General features: G+C 47.9%; 1 protein-coding gene across 10 annotated transcripts in view; it reads left to right on the forward strand.

Moving 5' to 3' along the window:
* RhoGAP100F (Rho GTPase activating protein at 100F) overlaps positions 1-21645 on the forward strand; it is a 416326-nt gene that overhangs the window by 338259 nt on the left and 56422 nt on the right. For 8 of the 10 annotated variants that reach the window (XM_071688807.1, XM_071688735.1, XM_071688744.1 and 5 more), the window contains one exon: positions 2412-3903. In XM_071688807.1, coding sequence (XP_071544908.1) covers positions 2412-3903 — 1492 coding nt within the window. The remainder of the gene's footprint in view (positions 1-2411; positions 3904-21645) is intronic. The other 2 variants (XM_071688754.1, XM_071688816.1) reach the window with 1 other exon arrangement.

Here is a 21645-nt window from a genome sequence, read left to right on the forward strand (position 1 = left end):
CAGCCGGGGGTTTTGGCAGCGCTGGCCAGGACGAGCCAGGCGTTGCAGAGGTGGTCAAGATGGGCCAGGCGTTAGCAGTGCTGGTCAGGATGGGCCAAGCCTTAATAATGCTGGCCAAGGAAGAGGCCACCAAACCCAGATGTAGACCTCAGTGAAAGATGTGTATCAGCTCTTCTAATCATACCGAGCCATTTCCAAACGTTCTTTACTCCTATGTAGCACATCATGACCTGGACGTAAGGGCAAATTCATCTCATTTGATATAACAAAGCAATCGAGTTACACGAAAGGCTGGACGAAAAGACATCAACAATAGATTTAAGCTAGCATTGGAAAAGGAGATGATCGGAGATGGTTCGAGTCTCTACCGACCCATCTCTGACCAAATCCTTTGAAGACAAAGGAGTGGTACTCGAGATCAACACCATGTTCCCCCCACGGCCCCCCTTAGTCTTCCTCTCAGATTAGCATTGCCAAGACTCAAGGCTCCCCTTCCCCCAGCTTCCTGTCGGGTGGGTCGTGGGTGCGTTGATTTATTTTTCCCCACCAGTTAGGGTGAAGAAAGGCATAAGTAACGCGTTCGATACACTTTAAAGAGAATGGACCTACATCTGTCTTTCTTGCTACTCCTTGCCTGCCTCCCATGCTGGGTTGCTTGATGGCCAAGCACTGCCTGCCTTCCACGCTGGGGGGGAAGTGGATAGACAAGCACTGCCTGCCTTCCACGCTGGGGGGAAGTGGATAGACAAGCACTGCCTGCCTTCCACGCTGGGGGGAAGTGGATAGGCAAGCACTGCCTGCCTTCCACGCTGGGGGAAGTGGATAGGCAAGCACTGCCTGCCTTCCACGCTGGGGGAAGTGGATAGGCAAGCACTGCCTGCCTTCCACGCTGGGGGAAGTGGATAGACAAGCACTGCCTGCCTTCCACGCTGGGGGAAGTGGATAGGCAAGCACTGCCTGCCTTCCACGCTGGGGGGGAAGTGGATAGGCAAGCACTAGCTGCCTTCCACGCTGGGGGGGAAGTGGATAGGCAAGCACTGCCTGCCTTCCACGCTGGGGGGGAAGTGGATAAGCAAGCACTGCCTGCCTTCCACGCTGGGGGAAGTGGATAGGCAAGCACTGCCTGCCTCCCATGTCGGGTGAGTGGATAGGCAAGCACTGCCTGCCTTCCATTGCTGGGTAGCTGGATAGGCAAGCACTCCACCTAGTGGCAGGCAGTAAACCTTGCAATTATCACCCCAGATGTTGTCCACTCTAGGGAACTCGTGGATCAGAAGCGAGTTGTTAGGAACACAGTTACATAACACTTGACGTCATCTGGTTAGCACAAGTCCCAAAAGGCATAATGTCATTACAATCTCAACACGGTAGGGATGACGAAACGACCATGAAACACGCACGACCTTGTGGTAGTGGTAAGCGCGACAATACGATCCCTGGGTATGAAGACATGACCTTTGACCCAGGGGGTCATACCGTTGTGCTGAAGGGTCGTATCGGGACATCTTGCTTCAGAGGGTTAACTGGCCCTATTCAACATGGTAGAGGTCGTACTAACATGTTAATCACGATAGAAGGGTTACTAATATGTTGAACATAGAGTAGGTGTTACTAACATGTTAAACATACAGTTCAGGTGTTACTAACATGTTAAACATACAATTCAAGTGTTACTAACATGTTAAACATACAGTTCAGGTGTTACTAACATGTTAAACATAGAGTAGAGGTGTTACTAACATGTTAAACATACAGTTCAGGAGTTACTAACATGTTAAACATAGAGAAGAGGTATTACTAACATGTTAAACATACAGTTCAGGTGTTACTAACATGCTAAACATACAGTACAGGTGTTACTAACATGTTAAACATACAGTACAGGTGTTACTAACATGTTAAACATACAGTACAGGTGTTACTAACATGTTAAACATACAGTACAGGTGTTACTAACATGTTAAACATATAGTACAGGTGTTACTAACATGTTAAACATACAGTTCAGGTGTTACTAGCATGTTAAACATACAGTACAGGTGTTACTAGCAAGTTAAACATACAGTTCAGGTGTTACTAACATGTTAAACATAGAGTACAGGTGTTACTAACATGTTAAACATAGAGTACAGGTGTTACTAACATGTTAAACATAGAGGACAGGTGTTACTAACAAGTTAAACATGGAGTACAGGTGTTACTAACAAGTTAAACATGGAGTACAGATGTTACTAACATGTTAAACATACAATTCAAGTGTTACTAACATGTTAAACAAACATTACAGGTGTTACTAACAAGTTAAACATGGAGTACAGATGTTACTAATATGTTAAACATGGAGTACAGATGTTACTAACATGTTAAAGTACTTAGGAGTATGGATAAGTGACGATCTCATTTCCCCACAGAACGCCAAGTTCAGCGTGCAGATGGTGGAGATCGTCAAGCGTCCAGGCCAGACGCTGGGCCTGTACATCCGGGAGGGCAACGGCGCCGACAGGGCCGAGGGCGTCTTCATCTCGCGCATCGCCCTCGAGTCGCCCGTCTACAACTCCGGGTGTCTGCGAGTCGGCGACGAGATCCTGGCGGTGAACCTGGTGGATGTGACGCGAATGGGTCTGGACGACGTGGTCATCATCATGAGCATCCCGCGGCGCCTCCTGCTGACCACCAGGTCGCGGAGGGGCGGGCGAGGGGCGCCGCCCTCCCCGCAGCCGAGACACGAGCCCAAGCCGCCGCCCGTCGTCGTCATCAAAAAGGAGTACGAGGAGGAGCCGCTGGAAGACTCGAACAGCAACGGGGACACGCTGCGCTTCGGGGCCATGGGTGGGCGGCCGCCCCCGCCTCCCTCCCGCCCGCCGCCCGGAGTACCACAAACTCAGGAATCTAGATTCAGCACACTGCCTCGGTACCGCCCTCCGGAAACCATGTCAGCACTCCGTCACGAGGAACCACTCATGTACTTCAGCACAAGAGGGGTGCCCGGGAAGGGCCCGTTCGGTGTGCCGCAGCAGGCGGGGCCCCCTGGAGTAATCGGGGGACCAATGGGCCCACACGCTACCCATCCAGGCTATCAGCCCAGGAGTTCCCGCCAGCCAGGGATGCCCGGCGCCCCTATCCAGCCGTACGGTCAGCCGCCCCGCCCACCTCTCGGGTCGGACATCGAGCGGTACTACCAGCCTCCCCCGCCCGTCATCACGGAGCAGCCGCGACCACAGCAGCAGCAGCACTTCACACCATACGAGCGATCGTACCCCAAGACCTTAGAGTCGTTGGCGGAGCGCGTGCATCCCTTCTACGGGCCTCCTGGGGGTGAGGCAGGGGAGCCACCCTTACTAGGGGTGCCGCAGGTCCAAGGGCGGCAGGTAAGACCCCAGGAGCCGCCTATGTATGGCACCCTGGGCCGCGCCAGCGTGGGCAGACCTAAGTTGGCCCGAACCCTGAGCGACCAGAGGCTGCCGGCCACCGAGCGGGAAAGCCTGAGCGACTACGAAGGCACGGGTCCCTCGGCCCGCCGACACAAGGCCCTTCAGTACCCCTCGGGGGCGCAAGTGAGCGACCGCGCCACCCTGGAGCGCTACCAGGAGACCATGCGTCGTCTGAGTGCGCTGCGACAGAGGACGCGGTCCGTGGACTACGCCAGCGACACGGAGGTGACTCTACCACGATCGTCCCTGCTGGCCAGGGCGAGGGGCGCCCATCACGCCGGCGCCGCTGCAGGAGCCGCCCGCTCCAACTCCCTACCACGCCACTCCTCCCGCCACCGCGCAGGCTCGCACGTCAGGTTCGAGGCCCGCGGAGGCCCCGCGGTGAGCGAAGACGAGAGCGACGGGGCTGTCAGCGCGCCGGAGATGCCCACGGGCACGGAGAGAGGTAAGCAGCCCTCTCTCTACACGCACGGTAAGCCACCCTCACCTGCCTGCCTGCCGCCCCTTGTCAACACACCCTCCATCCCTCCCTCCATTGACTCCCGCCCTCGCACTTCACCCTCACACTTCACCCTCATACTTCATCCTCATACTTCAGCTTCACACTTCACCCTCACATTTCATCCTCATACCTCAGCTCTACATTTCAGCCTCATTTTTCACCCTCACCCTTCACCCCCATACTTCATCCTCATACTCCACCCTCATACCTCATACCTCATCCTCATACTCCACCCTCATACTTCACCCTCATACTTCATCCTCATACTTCAGCCTGGCAAACTCTACTTCACCGGCCTACCGTTGGGCTACACTGCATCTCGAAACGCTACAACATCACATACTCCATCCCCAAGCACTCCTACCACACTCTTACCATCATCACGCACTACACCACACACTACTCACACATGCATCATACTCACACACTTTACTACTGTACTGTACAGCCTACCCATACGCACTTCACTCCTAGGCAACGCACTCTGTTCTCTCATTCTATTCACACCTTACACTTTTTTCATGCACCGAAACCATACACAGTAACGCACTTTATCAGTCTCATAAATTCCTTACGCACTCTATCCTCAGTCACTACAACGCACTCCACAAGCACACACAGAACAATCTCTAAACACCCTCAACTCTCACAGACGTAACGCTAACACACTCTCGAACCTTACATTCTTCCATCAAGCAACCACACCACGAACCCCGTCCACACACACACACACACACACACACACACACACCACACTTTACCCTCATCCACTTCATTCTCACGCACTGAGTCCGTCCCATCGCTGAACTACCCGTTAAACTCCTCCCCTCCATCCAGATCCGTCTCCTCCAACACCTTGACTAATATTGAACACTTCAACCAAAGGTCTTACCAGCTGATGCCCATGTGAGTTTCTCTCAAGATAATCTTGTGTAATCTAGACCCTGTTGAACACCCTCTCCTCAGCGCTTCTTGAACGCCCTCCACCGTTTTTCTTTCTTAGCACCGTCTGCCTAAGCTTGAAGTAAAAGCTTAAGCACACTCAAGGTTCCATTCCGAACACGTTTTGAGCTTATGCTTCTGTGACTCAATGCTGCTAATGCTTTACGAACTTCATCTAAGCTTTGTTTAAGCACTGTAGCTCAAGCTTTCGTTCTTTACTTTTTTTTAAACGCTTCATAAAGGCACTTTCCCTGCGTAGAGCTTTTTATCGCTGAGAATCCTATACTCAAGAGCTCTTTTAGAAGACCATCCTGACATAATCTTTGCCAACATGGTCTGGCTACAGCTTCCCTTTGCATAAACCTAAGGCTCTGTATCTTGTAGTACTCCTCATACTCTGTGTAACGTCACCTATGGTTCTTATCCCAACACTTACTTGCCAAGCTCTCTGTGTGTTACTAGCTAAAGCACCTGTCTCTTTGAGAACCGCCCCCCAATCTTTCGAACACACTCTCTTTCCCCAAAAGGGGTTCTGTCTTCCAAGGTCCTCTTAACACAAACTGTTCCAGGTTCCTTTTTTGGTAACGCCCACCACAGTCTTTCCAGCTATGACCCGAAGTTCCTATCCAAATCGTTCAGCCATGAATTTTCTAAACCAAAAGGATCGTTCGAACATAGTGTCTAACACTCTTTCCATAGCTATCATAACCAGGGTTAGGTTAAAAGCGCTCCCTCAACCTCCTTTTTTTTCAACCTTGTTAAGGTATCGTTTACAGGAATCTTTCAGAGGCTGTCTTTAACATACACTTATTTTGTGTTTTTTCCTCTGCACACTCAAGACAGAGGCTAAAGAAGATATATCATCCAAAAGACTCTTTAATCATACTTTAAATAAGGTCTATTATACTTAAGGGTTCCCTGAGGCTCAGCACATATAAGCCCATCTTGAGGACATCTGTCCCAGACTCTCCTTAAATGACTCTGCCTGATAATCGACATGTGTTTTGTCTTTCTTTAACACATATGAGACTTTACTTGGAGCATTTATGTGAGACTTATCACACTTTACTCTGAGGCACAGTTGAACGCTCGTGACTCTACTTAACAAACCTCTTTCAAACTCGACCAAACACCTGTCTCTAACTCCACTGGAAGGGATCTGTTTGAAGACACCAACACGTCCCTCTCGAACTCTGTCTAAAACTCGACACATTAGGGTGAGGTTCTGTATACAATTGCTTTACTTATGACGCTCCCTGTCACAGCCGCCACCCCCCCAGGCCAGGCTCAGCTCAACATAGGCACCCAGAGACAACCTCTTAGTGAAGCATATGTTACAAGTTGACGAAGAGGAGTTTCAGTGAGAGACCTCAAAAGTCAACCGTCCTCATCCCTCCTACTTTAACAGCTTTTCTCTCCTCCTCTCAAAAAAAAGGCCTATTTTTTTCTTCTCCTATCAAAAAAGGCTTATTTTTTCCTCCCCCTCTCAAAAAAGGCCTATTTTTTTCTCCCCTCTCAAAAAAGGCCTATTTTTTTCTCCCCCTCTCAAAAAAGGCCTATTTTTTCTCCCCCTCAAAAAAGGCCTATTTTTTCTCCCCCCTCTCAAAAAAGGCCTATTTTCCCCCCCTCTCAAAAAAGGCCTATTATTATATTCATCCAACTTTACTACACTCAGCTTGACAGGACCTCTGGTCGCCCAGGTCCCGTCTGACTAGACTATCAGATACCTAGCTCTTTTCATACGTACACTTCTAGCCGTCTAACTTACAGTGAGTGACGGTGTCCCAAAGCCAGGTGCCAGACGAATAAAAATTCTCTCCATTTAGGCTATGACGATACTGACAATTATTCCAATCATCATTAAGCCAATGGCTTTGATCATTCTCATGACTGTGTCCTTTATTTAACATAGATATCAAGTCGTCTTGTCCCACTTATCAGAATTCAATTTGTATAGTTCCCTCCCATTTGATTCCCTCATCCAATGAAGGGATCTGAATTATACAATAGGGAGGATTTGGAGTTTCATTATTACTGTACAATATACGGAGTTAAAGGGGGGGGGGGACCTCGGACTATATATGGCCGCTCCACGACACTGGCAGCAGAACTGACCAGAGAGAGAGGTGGATAAGATGGGGGGGACACGTAATGAGCTACGTAATGCTACTCACGCCAGGGATGATTTGGTCGACGTTTGGTACTTCGTACTATGGGGGACTTGACCTTAACTCTCCACAGGCACCGTGGTCATTGTGGTCTTCAATGTTATACAAGCTCGCACTCAGTTGGCTCTGTGCGGGAGACCCTCAATTCTGACTTGGGGCGGAGGACAGTTGACTGGTTCGAGGGGAAGGGGTGGTTAGGTAGGCCCAAGTACTTGACTGGCATCTTGGGGCGGAGGACAGTCGACTGGTTTGAGGGGGAGGGGGGTTGGTTAGGTCGGCCCAAGTACTTGACTGGCATGGAGGCTTAAATACAGTTCCATGACTTAGAACGTCGACGGGTTAGGTCATCCAATGTTTAAGGGGGAATTCCGCAAAATGAATTATGATTCATTCATACATTTCTTTCTCAAGAATTCGGCACTGACCGTGTTTTAAGCCTTACGAAAACACGTAGAGGAAACATTTAATGTCCAGTATGCTACAGAGGCACTGTCGAGTTTAGGTAGTACTCAGAAATACGGTGGAGAGGGGCCTGGCAATCCAAGTGATTGGCTATGAAGTCTCTAGGGAGGCGACTCACACTCCCGAGTATCCAAACGCACACACACACACACGGAGCATCACTACCAGGTCTTCAGGGAAATCCCACGTATGGGGCAGCTTTGGGAGGGACCTGGTGCCTCCAGTGACCCTAGGCAAAAGGACAGCTATAGCACAGGTTTTGGAGCACCTCTTCGTCATCCGAAGGGGCCAGGAGCGTGGTGACTGACCCACCCAACACATACTTCAAGCCAATAAGGCCAAACTTGTGAACAGGAGGCCAGGGACGACCCCAAACCCCTGGGCTGATAATGGTCGACAGGGAGAACCTGTTCAGCAGTGAAATCAGTTCCCTCATCCTTTTCATTGTTAGTGACGGGACGAGACAGTGCCAAGATGATGTTCTTGTGTCCTCTCGTTGGTTAATATTCATGGTAGGAGGAAGGAAGGACCCAGCCATTAGAGGTAATGAAGAGCATGACCTAAAAAAATAAAAGGGGGAAAAATCAGATTAAAAAAAGAATAGATAGAAAACAATATCATACGTAGAGGAGGTAACCAATGGCGATCAGAAAATGTACAAAATGGGTGGTTGTAGACATGACAGATTTGATACAACATTGTGTAGATCTTTCAACGCCTCACCCATAGGAATCTTTCAACGCCTCACCCACAAGAATCCTTCAACCCTCACCACAAAATCCTCACGCTCCCTAGACTTCACCCAAATCTCACGCTCCATAGAATCCTCAACGCCACACAGACTTCAGCTCCATAGGACTCAGCCCAAACTCACCCACCTAGAATTCACCTACCCACAGATCTTCAACCTCACTGATCCTCACTCACCACGATCTAACCACCATTAGCATCTTTCAACGCCTCCCCATAGGAATCTTCAACGCTCACCCATAAGAATCCTTCAACGCCTCACCCATAGGAATCTTTCAACGCTCACCCATAGGAATCTTCAACGCCTCACCCATAGGAATCCTTCAACGCCTCACCCATAGCAATCTTCAACGCCTCACCATAGGAATCCTTCAACGCTCACCCATAGGAATCCTTCAACGCCTCACCCATAGGAATCCTTCAACGCCTCACCCATAGGAATCCTTCAACGCCTCACCCATAGGAATCCTTCAACGCCTCACCCATAGGAATCCTTCAACGCCTCACCCATAGCAATCTTTCAACGCCTCACCCATAGGAATCCTTCAACGCTTCACCCATAGGAATCCTTCAACGCCTCACCCATAGGAATCCTTCAACGCCTCACCCATAGGAATCCTTCAACGCCTCACCCATAGGAATCCTTCAACGCCTCACCCATAGGAATCCTTCAACGCTTCACCCATAGCAATCCTTCAACGCCTCGCCCATTGGAATCCTTCAACGCCTCACCCATAGGAATCCTTCAACGCTTCACCCATAGGAATCCTTCAACGCCTCACCCATAGGAATCCTTCAACGCCTCACCCATAGGAATCCTTCAACGCCTCACCCATAGGAATCCTTCAACGCCTCACCCATAGGAATCCTTCAACGCCTCACCCATAGGAATCCTTCAACGCTTCACCCATAGCAATCCTTCAACGCCTCGCCCATTGGAATCCTTCAACGCCTCACCCATAGGAATCCTTCAACGCTTCACCCATAGGAATCCTTCAACGCCTCACCCATAGGAATCCTTCAACGCCTCACCCATAGGAATCCTTCAACGCCTCACCCATTGGAATCCTTCAACGCTTCACCCATAGGAATAATTCAAGGCGTCTGAGGCTAAATCTGTCGAGTCTTTGGTCGTAAAAGCAGCTGGTGCTGAGGCGACAGCTGGCACAGCTTAAACGGCGGCTGGAACTCCCTCAGACGACAGCTGGTACTTCTCACACGACAGCTGGTTACCTCCTCAACGACATCTGCTATGGACTGAGGGATTGAGATTCGTGAGTACATGAAGACACAGCTTCTCTCTTATCGATTGCCTCGTGTCTCAAGTGGTGATTCGTTGAATCATACAGGCGAATCCCCATGCCCTATAGTGTGATTCAGTGGGTCGGATCGTTGAGTGAAGGGTGATACGCAGTGATTCATTCAGTCAAGCACGAATCAAGGAATGTAATAGCTGAATCACGTGATACTAGATCCACAAGATGATTCGATGGTAGATAAGTGAATCTATAAGTCATGTGAGTGATTCATTGGTTCAGGGATAAGTAAGGTTCAGTGGCTGATGATTCGTTGAATCATGTGTGATTCAGTAGGTCTATAGGTCAGAAGGTGATGTTCGAGATTTAGTAGGTATCATACTTAATTCAGTTGGTGATTCGGTAGTGAATCAGTCAGTGATTCAGTAAGTGATTCATCAGGTCATACAGACGATTCAGACGGGTCAGGAAGCCCTGTAGCTCGATGATTCCTAGCTACAAATCATCTAATGAATCAGTGACTCACCTCATTATGAATCGTTTAATTCCTTTGAGTCAGATGGCTATGCAACTGAGTCACTAATTCAAAGATATGTGAATCATGGTACAGTACGTCAGGCAGTTAATTTACCGGATCATGACTCAGTGAAGTGATTGAGGGAACCGAGCTGGTGATTCACTTGGTCACCGTTGACTGAGAATTGATTCAGTATTTCATAACGAGAAGAATCCTGTAAATGATTCAGTTGGTCTTCAGTCAGTATGTATTAGAGCTGATTCGGTAAATCGTTAGAGGGGGAAGGGAGGGGAGTCACAGCAGGCCAATGTAAATGAATCAGTACGTACCGAATCAGTGAGTCAGGTTGGCGAATCAATTCGTCTCGAATCAATAAGTCAGATTTCAGCTGAAGCTGAAACGCTGGCGACCGGGAATGTGTTTAATTGGTTCTGTGCCTGATAAAAGTGACAGGAAGGAAGGCTTAGGCTATACGAGACTGAAGGGCCAATACAGTAGGCTCCGATAGATCAGGGTTCAATAGACTATGGGGGTAGAGTATGGCCCAATAGATCATGAATCGGTAGGTCTTGCTGCGATAGATCTTGAAGTCGATAGACCACATGGTTTGATAATATGTCATTGCATAGATCATGTTCCAATATACTAAGGGTGTCAGTCGATCTATGGTGTCAGGAGAACCACTGGTGTCAGGAGGTTCAGTGGTGTCAGGAGCGTCAGGAAGGCCAGTGGTGTCAGGAGAGCAAGAAGTGTCAACGGGGGGTGTCAGTGGTGTCAGGATGGCCAGTAGCGTCAGAAAGGCCATTGGTGTCAGAAAACCTTGTGGTGTCATGAGGACCATATGGTGTCATGGGTGGGGTGGGGTCAGTGGTGTCAGCAGGGCCAAGGGTACCATGAGGACGAATGGTGTCAAGGGTGTGCCAATGGGTGAGTGCCAAAAGGGATGAACACAGGGCCAATATCGTGAGGATAAGGGCACAGGCCCTTCAAGAGGATAGGGGATTCAAATGGCCTGAGAGGGCTTTGAAAAGGCTTCAAGAGGAGCGGCGTGTTTGAAAAGGGCAGAACGAGACAAAGGGCAGGGGGGCTTCAAAAGGGCAGAACGATTCAGAAGGGGTAGAGGGCTTCAAAGGGGCTTCAAAAGGGACCGAGCAACGTAGGGCTTCAAAAGCGTAGAGATGGCGCAGGGCTGCAAAAAAAAGCGCCAGAAACGCCAGGAATGTTGAGAGAGGCGGGAATGCCGGAGGAGGAGTGTGTGTGTGGAGGCCCGGCGACCCCACTGGCTTCCCTTCCCCTCCTCCCTAACACCTCCCTCTACCTGGCAAAGGCAGAGGACCACCACAGTCTGGGCCCACTATGGCCTGGGATGACCCAGAATCATCCAAGGTATCCCAGGATGACCCAGTATGAGCCAAAAGAGGCCCCAGGATGAACCCAAAATGGCTCAGGATGAACCCAAAATGGCTCAGGATGAACCCAAGATGGCCCAGTTATGGCCCCGAGATGCACGACTAGACCACGTCGTTAAGCATTATAAGACCCTTAAGTAAACCCCATCCTAAAGGTCTTCAAAAGGACTCCTCCTCTCCCCAACCCCACCTCTGGAAGGATGCCACACGTCCTTGGGATACGCTGCGCGACATGTGTCTCCTGTGAGGGAGTTCGGTGAGCACCACAGATGAGAAACACAGGAACGTGTAAAGGGCAGGAGAAGAACGGCAGCGACCGAGGAACTCGAGGTAGACTCAAAGTGAGAGAAACGATCTGGTCTACGCCCCCGCAGGTAGACCGAGCTAGGCAGAGGAACGCACAAGGTAAACCCAAGTAAAGTGAGGGTACTGGAGTAGCATAATTGGAGAGGACACACAGTGAGGAACGGGTGATAAAGAGCAAGAGAAGTGCGAGATGTTAAGGACACAGGAACACCACATACGATGGACAATATATACCCGAATGCAGGACCATATGGACAGTCTATTAGTGATTATATATATATATATATATATATATATATATATATATATATATATATATATATATATATATATATATACACCAACTGCTTGAAGATGTTTCACAGTGAACCAATGAGAATAGAAGTCAGAGAAGAGATAGCAACTGACGATAGACAATGTTCTATATCAATATACAGTTACTGAAGCTTTATATGGTATCAAAGACTATATACAGGGGTACTGAAGCTTTATATAGAGAGCCTGATGATCCATATAGCGATATTGATGGTCTTCATAGAAATGTGTAGGCTTCACATAGACGTACTTAGGCCTCATATGAAGCTTAACATAGATATATCTATAGAGATAACAAGGCTTAATATGAATATAATAAAAAGCTCTTTATAGAGATACTGAAGCTTTATATAGAGATGAAGAGGCTTTATAGAGAGATGTCGAAGTTCTTTGTAGAAATATTGAAGCTTTCTATATATATATATATATATATATATATATATATATATATATATATATATATATATATATATATATAGGTACTAAAGTATTATAGAGACATGCTAAAGCTTGGTGTAATGATGCTGAAGCTTTACACACAGATGCTAAAGCTTTATGTAAGAGATTTTGAAGCTCTATGTGAATAGGGAAGGCTTCCTAGAGAGTTACTTGAGCTCTATACTGTAATACCAAGTCTTCATATAGATATACACAAGCTCTATATGGTACGTGAGGTTCCATATAGAGAAAAATGGAGCTCTGTATAGAGACACTGAAGCTTTACATAGCGTTACTGTGACTTTATATAGATACAATAAAACTCTATATAGATAAATAGACTATACAGAAGGATACCAAAGCTTAAAAGATGGTAAGGTATTCATATAGAAATCTTGAGGATTCATATCAATATCATGCGTCTTTAAGTAGAAACCCTGAGGCTTCACATACAAACCCTGAAGCTTCACAGAAAAACCCTGAAGCTTCACAGAAAAACCCTGAAGCTTCACAGAAAAACCCTGAAGCTTCACAGAAAAACCCTGAAGCTTCACATAAAAAACCCTGAGGCTTCACATAAAAACCCTGAAGCTTCACATAAAAACCCCGAGGCTTCACATAAAAACCCCGAAGCTTCACATAAAAACCATGAAGCTTCACATAAAAACCCTGAAGCTTCATAGAAACCCGAAGGCTTCACACAATAACCCCGAGGCTTCATATAAAACCATATGCTTCATATAAAACGCAGAGGCTTCAAATATACCTTGAGGATTCATATAAAACCCAGAGGCTTCATATGAAACCATATGCTTCATACGAAACCCAGAGGCTTCTCATAGATAACCATGAGGCTTCATATAGAAACCATGGTTACACTGTTAGGCCTAATATAGAAACTGTAATGCTTCACATAGAAACCTCGATGCATAATAGAGAAACCGCGATGCTTCACATACAGACCATGATGCTTAATACAGAAACCCAGATACTTCATATAGAGACCGTAAGGCTTAATAAAAGAAACCGCGATGCTTCAACATAAAGAGACCACGATGGATTAGATACAGAAACCGCGATGCCTCGTACAGAAACCGTGTTGCCTCATATAAAAACCCGTGAGGCTACGTACAGAAACCGTGTTGCCTCATATAAAAAAAAACCGTGAGGCTACGTACAGAAACCGTGTTGCCTCATACAAAAACCCCGTGAGGCTACGTACAGAAACCGCGTTTGCCTCATATAAAAAAAAACCATGAGGCTACGAACAGAAACCGTGTTGCCTCAAAAAAACCCGTGAGGCTACGTACAGAAACCGTGTTGCCTCATATAAAAAACCCGTGAGGCTACGTACAGATAACCCAGCGCCGTCCTGGTGGTGGTGGTGGCGCTGGGGAGAGAGAGAGAGAGAGAGAGAGAGAGAGAGAGAGAGAGAGAGAGAGAGAGAGAGAGAGAGAGAGAGAGCGTCCCGGGGTGTGCCGGTAACACAACACTACTTTAAAACCCGTAGTACCTTCAACGCGGCCGGTTGTGCACCACCCCAGGCTGCTTCCTTTAACACGACTACTGCTGGTGGAGGTGGAGGGAGGGAGGGATGGAGCCGGGGCGAGCCCACGGTGGACCAAACCACAACTGGTCGAACGTAAAGAAGGAGGAGGAGGAGAGGGGGTGGGGGTTTCAAGGATAGGAGGGGAGGGATAGGTGGGGGGAAAGGTGGGTAGAACGGGATCGAGAGAAAGGGGTATGGATAGGTGAGAAGGGGTAGGTAGAATGGGGTCGAGGGTTGATGGTATGGAACAGATGAGAAAGGGTAGGTAGAATGGGGTCGAGGGGTGAGGTAGGGATGAGGGTGAGGAGGTGGGTGAGGGGTGAGGTAGGGTGAGGGTGAGGGTGAGGAGGTGGGTGAGGTGGGGTGAGGTAGGGATGAGGGTGAGGAGGTGGGTGAGGACGGACAGCAAGCGTGCATCTTGACCTCGACGGCTTTCCGAGAGCGAGAGTCATTGACCCACACTCGGGGTGACTCGTGCACACACATGGGGGGGGAGGAGGGGTAGGGGGAGGGAGGAGGAGTCCATCGTGGAGGGAGGTGGGAAGGACGGACGGACGGACGACTCAGGGGGGGTGTGTGTGTGTTGGGGGGGAGGACGACTCAACCCCAGAGTCCGGGTGTGATTCTACTGGGAAATGCCTCCCTCCCCCCCCCCCCACCACGACCCCCCCCTTACTCACCCCAGTAGGTTACCTCGCTGGAGGGGAGGGAAGGGGGAAGGAAGGCTGGGGGGTGAAAATTGTGTTCATATAAATTCTTGTCTTCCTATCCTCCGTGTACAGAGAAGTCCAGTGTCTCAACACTTAAGTGTTTCATATAAGTGTTTCTTTCGTTTTGAGTTTTATCATCACAATAGTTCCTATATCTCTATCCCCTCCCCCTCTTCCCCTGTGTTGGGGTGGCTAGCTATGGCTAGAGTGAGTGTAGATATCTCACTGTTGTTCAAAACAGCAGTTCGATCCCCGTTTCAGATGAGGCCCAACATTCTCCAATCTAATTCTTTGGGATATAACTCGCAAATATATATATATATATATATATATATATATATATATATATATATATATATATATATATATATATATATATATATATATATCGCCGTTACTGCAAACATATCTAAATCACACTTCTAAAACTTATCTAAATTTCAATGAATATCTCCAAAGTGCTCCTAACTCCCCCTCCTCCCTCAAAAAAAAAAAAAATAAAAAATAAAATCTGAAGTTCTTTGGAGGATTTGACTTCAGTAACTTCAGCAATGCGAACAGCGTTTTCGTGTGACGCCGTTTTCTTTATGTCCTCGTATATAACATCAGATATATATATAATCTTGCTTGCTAATCTTCATATACGTATATATGTGAAGTTTTGTCATGATTTCTCAAAATACATGAGGTAGATCACGAAAGAATGTCTTGTGGGTGATACAAGAGAATTTGCATTGTTACCCACAGCTCATTGTTACCCTAAACTGTGCCCACAGCTCACTCTGTAAACCAGACAGTACCCACAGCTCACTCTGTAACCCAGACAATACCCACAGCTCACTCTTACCCACACAATACCCACAGCTCACTCTGTTGCCCACAGTTTACTCTAACCCAAACTGTACCCACAGCTTACTGTAACCCACACTGTACCCCCCACAGCTCACTCCATTACCCACAAAGCACCCACAGCTCACTCTATAACCCACAAAGCACCCACAGCTCACTCTGTAACCCACACTGTACCCACAGCTCACTCTGTAACCCACACTGTACCCACAGCTCACTCTGTAACCCACACTGTACCCACAGCTCACTCTGTAACCCACACTGTACCCACAGCTCACTCTGTAACCCACACTGTACCCACAGCTCACTCTGTAACCCACACTGTACCCACAGCTCACTGTAACCCACACTGTACCCACAGTTCACTCTGTTACCCACACTGTACCCACAGCTTATCTATAGCTGTCCACAGAATCACTGTGGTATCAGTTTGTCATGAAAAAAGCTAAACCACTCCAATCATTTGTTATACATGTTCATACCAGAACAGATTGAGAACATAGGTTCACAATGAACAAACTCACGTAAACAATAGTTCTTGATTTTCTTTTTCTTTATTTTTTTCTTCTTCATTCGAACGTAAATCACCATTTTCACCAGCCTATTTCCAGGGGCATAGAGGCGAAAATCCTGTGGGAAAGATTATAGTTATGAGGGTCATCCGGCCTGTCCCTCTCTGAAGATCTGTTTAATAAATCATCGTCCACGTTCTATTTTCCCAAAATATTCCATTTTCATTCTTCAAGACACGTTTTCTTTTTCATCGTAAAATATTTATTGCCAGATTTTCCCCCCGAATATATTTATGGTAACTGTTGCGTCAGGGTAAAGAATGGTATATAATAATAATAATAATAATAATAATAATAATAATAATAATAATGATAATTATAATGATAATTATAATAATGATAATAGTAATGATAATAACAGTAATAACAATAATAATAATAATAATAATAATAATAATAATAATAATAATAATAATAATTATAATAATGATAATAGTAATAACAATAATAATAATAGTAATAATAATAATAATAATAAAATAATAATAATAATAATAATAATAATAATAATTATTATTATTATTATTATTATTATTATTATATTATTATTATAATAATAATAATAATGATAATAATAATAATGATAATAATAATAATAGTAGTAGTAATAATAATAATGAGACTGATAATGATAATATAACACAGTGCAAGACTTCATGATGTAAAGTTCATATCAGGGTCTGCCTCACATAAACACTGGCTACGTCATCGGAACTGATAAGAAATCGATAGTGAAGCGATGCCACGCCCCACGCTATCTCCTCCCGCGCTCGCACACACACACACACACACACACACACACACACACTTATCGTCCCAGTGTTTACACCTTCGTCAGTGGAGTGGGTTTGTCTCAACACACAGACTTTCCGTGTCAAACGCTCTCATTTTCCATCTCAAGTTCTGTCCAGATAAGAACCTAATCAAACCCCGTTTTCTTTTTTTTATCGTATCTTATTTTCTTTATCTTAATCCATACACGTGTGGTTTAGACACTAAGACACCAAACTGTTCCTTCACCCCCACTTCCCCCCTGTTGGTTACGCCAGACTGGCCTAACGGTACCGTTGGCTACCCCAGACTGGTCTAACGGTACCGTTGGCTACCCCAGACTGGTCTAACGGTACCGTTGGCTACCCCAGACTGGTCTAACAGTACTGTTGGCTACCCCAGACTGGTCTAACGGTACCGTTGGCTACCCCAGACTGGTTTAAACGGTACTGTAAGTTACCCTAAACTGACGTAACTGTAGTTTCTGGTTAGCCCCAGACAAGCTGGTTACCGTAGCCTGACCTGGGTGCAATATTGGTTACCCGACACAGTCTAACGGTACCGTTGGCTACCCCAGACTGGTCTAACGGTACCGTTGGCTACCCCAGACTGGTCTAACGGTACCGTTGGCTACCCCAGACTGGTCTAACGGTACCGTTGGCTACCCCAGACTGGTCTAACGGTACCGTTGGCTACCCCAGACTGGTCTAACGGTACCGTTGGCTACCCCAGACTGGTCTAACGGTACCGTTGGCTACCCCAGACTGGTCTAACGGTACCGTTGGCTACCCCAGACTGGTCTAACGGTACCGTTGGCTACCCCAGACTGGTCTAACGGTACCGTTGGCTACCCCAGACTGGTCTAACGGTACCGTTGGCTACCCCAGACTGGTCTAACGGTACCGTTGGCTACCCCAGACTGGTCTAACGGTACCGTTGGCTACCCCAGACTGGTCTAACGGTACCGTTGGCTACCCCAGACTGGTCTAACGGTACCGTTGGCTACCCCAGACTGGTCTAACGGTACCGTTGGCTACCCCAGACTGGTCTAACGGTACCGTTGGCTACCCCAGACTGGTCTAACGGTACCGTTGGCTACCCCAGACTGGTCTAACGGTACCGTTGGCTACCCCAGACTGGTCTAACGGTACCGTTGGCTACCCCAGACTGGTCTAACGGTACCGTTGGCTACCCCAGACTGGTCTAACGGTACCGTTGGCTACCCCAGACTGGTCTAACGGTACCGTTGGCTACCCCAGACTGGTCTAACGGTACCGTTGGCTACCCCAGACTGGTCTAACGGTACCGTTGGCTACCCCAGACTGGTCTAACGGTACCGTTGGCTACCCCAGACTGGTCTAACGGTACCGTTGGCTACCCCAGACTGGTCTAACGGTACCGTTGGCTACCCCAGACTGGTCTAACGGTACCGTTGGCTACCCCAGACTGGTCTAACGGTACCGTTGGCTACCCCAGACTGGTCTAACGGTACCGTTGGCTACCCCAGACTGGTCTAACGGTACCGTTGGCTACCCCAGACTGGTCTAACGGTACCGTTGGCTACCCCAGACTGGTCTAACGGTACCGTTGGCTACCCCAGACTGGTCTAACGGTACCGTTGGCTACCCCAGACTGGTCTAACGGTACCGTTGGCTACCCCAGACTGGTCTAACGGTACCGTTGGCTACCCCAGACTGGTCTAACGGTACCGTTGGCTACCCCAGACTGGTCTAACGGTACCGTTGGCTACCCCAGACTGGTCTAACGGTACCGTTGGCTACCCCAGACTGGTCTAACGGTACCGTTGGCTACCCCAGACTGGTCTAACGGTACCGTTGGCTACCCCAGACTGGTCTAACGGTACCGTTGGCTACCCCAGACTGGTCTAACGGTACCGTTGGCTACCCCAGACTGGTCTAACGGTACCGTTGGCTACCCCAGACTGGTCTAACGGTACCGTTGGCTACCCCAGACTGGTCTAACGGTACCGTTGGCTACCCCAGACTGGTCTAACGGTACCGTTGGCTACCCCAGACTGGTCTAACGGTACCGTTGGCTACCCCAGACTGGTCTAACGGTACCGTTGGCTACCCCAGACTGGTCTAACGGTACCGTTGGCTACCCCAGACTGGTCTAACGGTACCGTTGGCTACCCCAGACTGGTCTAACGGTACCGTTGGCTACCCCAGACTGGTCTAACGGTACCGTTGGCTACCCCAGACTGGTCTAACGGTACCGTTGGCTACCCCAGACTGGTCTAACGGTACCGTTGGCTACCCCAGACTGGTCTAACGGTACCGTTGGCTACCCCAGACTGGTCTAACGGTACCGTTGGCTACCCCAGACTGGTCTAACGGTACCGTTGGCTACCCCAGACTGGTCTAACGGTACCGTTGGCTACCCCAGACTGGTCTAACGGTACCGTTGGCTACCCCAGACTGGTCTAACGGTACCGTTGGCTACCCCAGACTGGTCTAACGGTACCGTTGGCTACCCCAGACTGGTCTAACGGTACCGTTGGCTACCCCAGACTGGTCTAACGGTACCGTTCACACACACACACACACACACACAAACCACGTCCACCCTAGACCTGTTCAGCCAGAGGCCATGGTTAAACCTAACCTCGTAATTTTTTTTAACAGATTATTAACCAAGGAATTTGTGAAGTGGGGCAGGACGATTATGACAGCTTCCACTGAGGAGTGCCACTTGAGACTTAACGGGCATCACAGCGATGATGATCTCTCTCTCTCTCTCTCTCTCTCTCTCTCTCTCTCTCTCTCTCTCTCTCTCACACACACACACACACACACACACACACACACACACACACCCAGGCAGGTAAAAGGCGACCCTGTTACCTCAGCGGGGGGGTAACGAAATCCGCGACTCCCTAACACCCTGACGTTCTGCAGGTCACACACACACACACACACACCACGAGGGACGACGGTATACTCCGTGCACCCGCTCACATCCCTCCCTCCCTCCCTCATACACACACACACCACGAGGGACGACGGTATACTCCGTGCACCCGCTCACATCCCTCCCTCCCTCCCTCATACACACACACACCACGAGGGACGACGGTATACTCCGTGCACCCGCTCACATCCCTCCCTCCCTCCCTCATACACACACACACCACGAGGGACGACGGTATACTCCGTGCACCCGCTCACATCCCTCCCTCCCTCCCTCATACACACACACACCACGAGGGACGACGGTATACTCCGTGCACCCGCTCACATCCCTCCCTCCCTCCCTCACACACACACACCACGAGGGACGACGGTATACTCCGTGCACCCGCTCACATCCCTCCCTCCCTCCCTCACACACACACACCACGAGGGACGACGGTATACTCCGTCCACCCGCTCACATCTCTCCCTCCCTCCCTCCCACACACACAGAGGGAGGGGGAGCATTCTTTTTCTCTCCTCTTGTATGGCATATAGTCTTGGCTTTTGCTGCTTCGTAGAAGACTTGGCTTTCCAGCTCTGCGTGATCCTTTCACCACAACCCCTCCCACCCATATATATATATATATATATATATATATATATATATATATATATATATATATATATATATATATATATATAAATATATATCCCCTTCCACCAGCACCCCACCGACACATCCACTGTTTAGCATATTAAAGGCGCATTCACCATGTCTTGTACCCACAGTGGGGGCCTACGACCACCACCACCCACCTCTCTCTCTCTCTCTCTCTCTCTCTCTCTCTCTCTCTCTCTCTCTCTCTCTCTCGAACCCCTCTCTCCCCACCTGAGCTGAGCTTGTCGATTCACGGGTCTACTGCTTTTCCCCCATAGGATGATCTGTTATACACCCCTCCCCCCCCCCCCCCCACGACGACCACCAACACCCCCCCCTATAACACCCCCCTCCTCTCCCTCCCCCCTAAGGCCTATCTCTCGGGCCCCCTAAACCCCCCCAAGCCCACCTCCCCTCCGCGTCTTGATGGCCACATAGCTAGGCTTGTGCTTCGCCTTGCACTGAGAGGCGGCTGTATTCGGCTATGTATTTATTCATTTAAAAAGATTATGTGCTTTACATATGCTTTATATATATATATATATATATATATATATATATATATATATATATATATATATATATATATATATATATATTTTGGTTTTGTCTCAGCCTCCATTTGCACCTGCCCACCATTTCGATTGCTCACCTTCGTAAATTGTGATTGATATTCTATAATGTATCATTATTTATCTTTTACATCCTATTTAACTAGGGTAACAAGACTTCTCCTGTTTCCAGGTGAGATGTATCAGATTTCACACCATATTTAAGCCACCAAAAAATAATATATACATATATAAAGAATCAAAATACGATGTGTCTGTGATATTATTATATATATATATTTTTCTCTCTACTACAGTATTGTAATATGTAAATAGTCATGTGATAATTCAAGTCTTGATTTGCTAAATATGATTGATTGATTGATGATTTTTTTGAAGTGACTGATGATGAATTTTGAAAGAAAACAAAACAAAAAAACCCCACGAAATCTATTAAGTGTTGAGCGTTCTATTGTGTTCAGAATATTCAAGAGCAGTACTCACTCTTTTTTTTTCTCTCTCTTTTCTCTTCCATGCCTTGCAACCAACCAACCAACCAACCAACCAACCAACC

The sequence above is a fragment of the Panulirus ornatus genome, chromosome 3 (genome assembly GCF_036320965.1).
Source record: "Panulirus ornatus isolate Po-2019 chromosome 3, ASM3632096v1, whole genome shotgun sequence".
Lineage (NCBI taxonomy): Eukaryota > Metazoa > Arthropoda > Malacostraca > Decapoda > Palinuridae > Panulirus > Panulirus ornatus.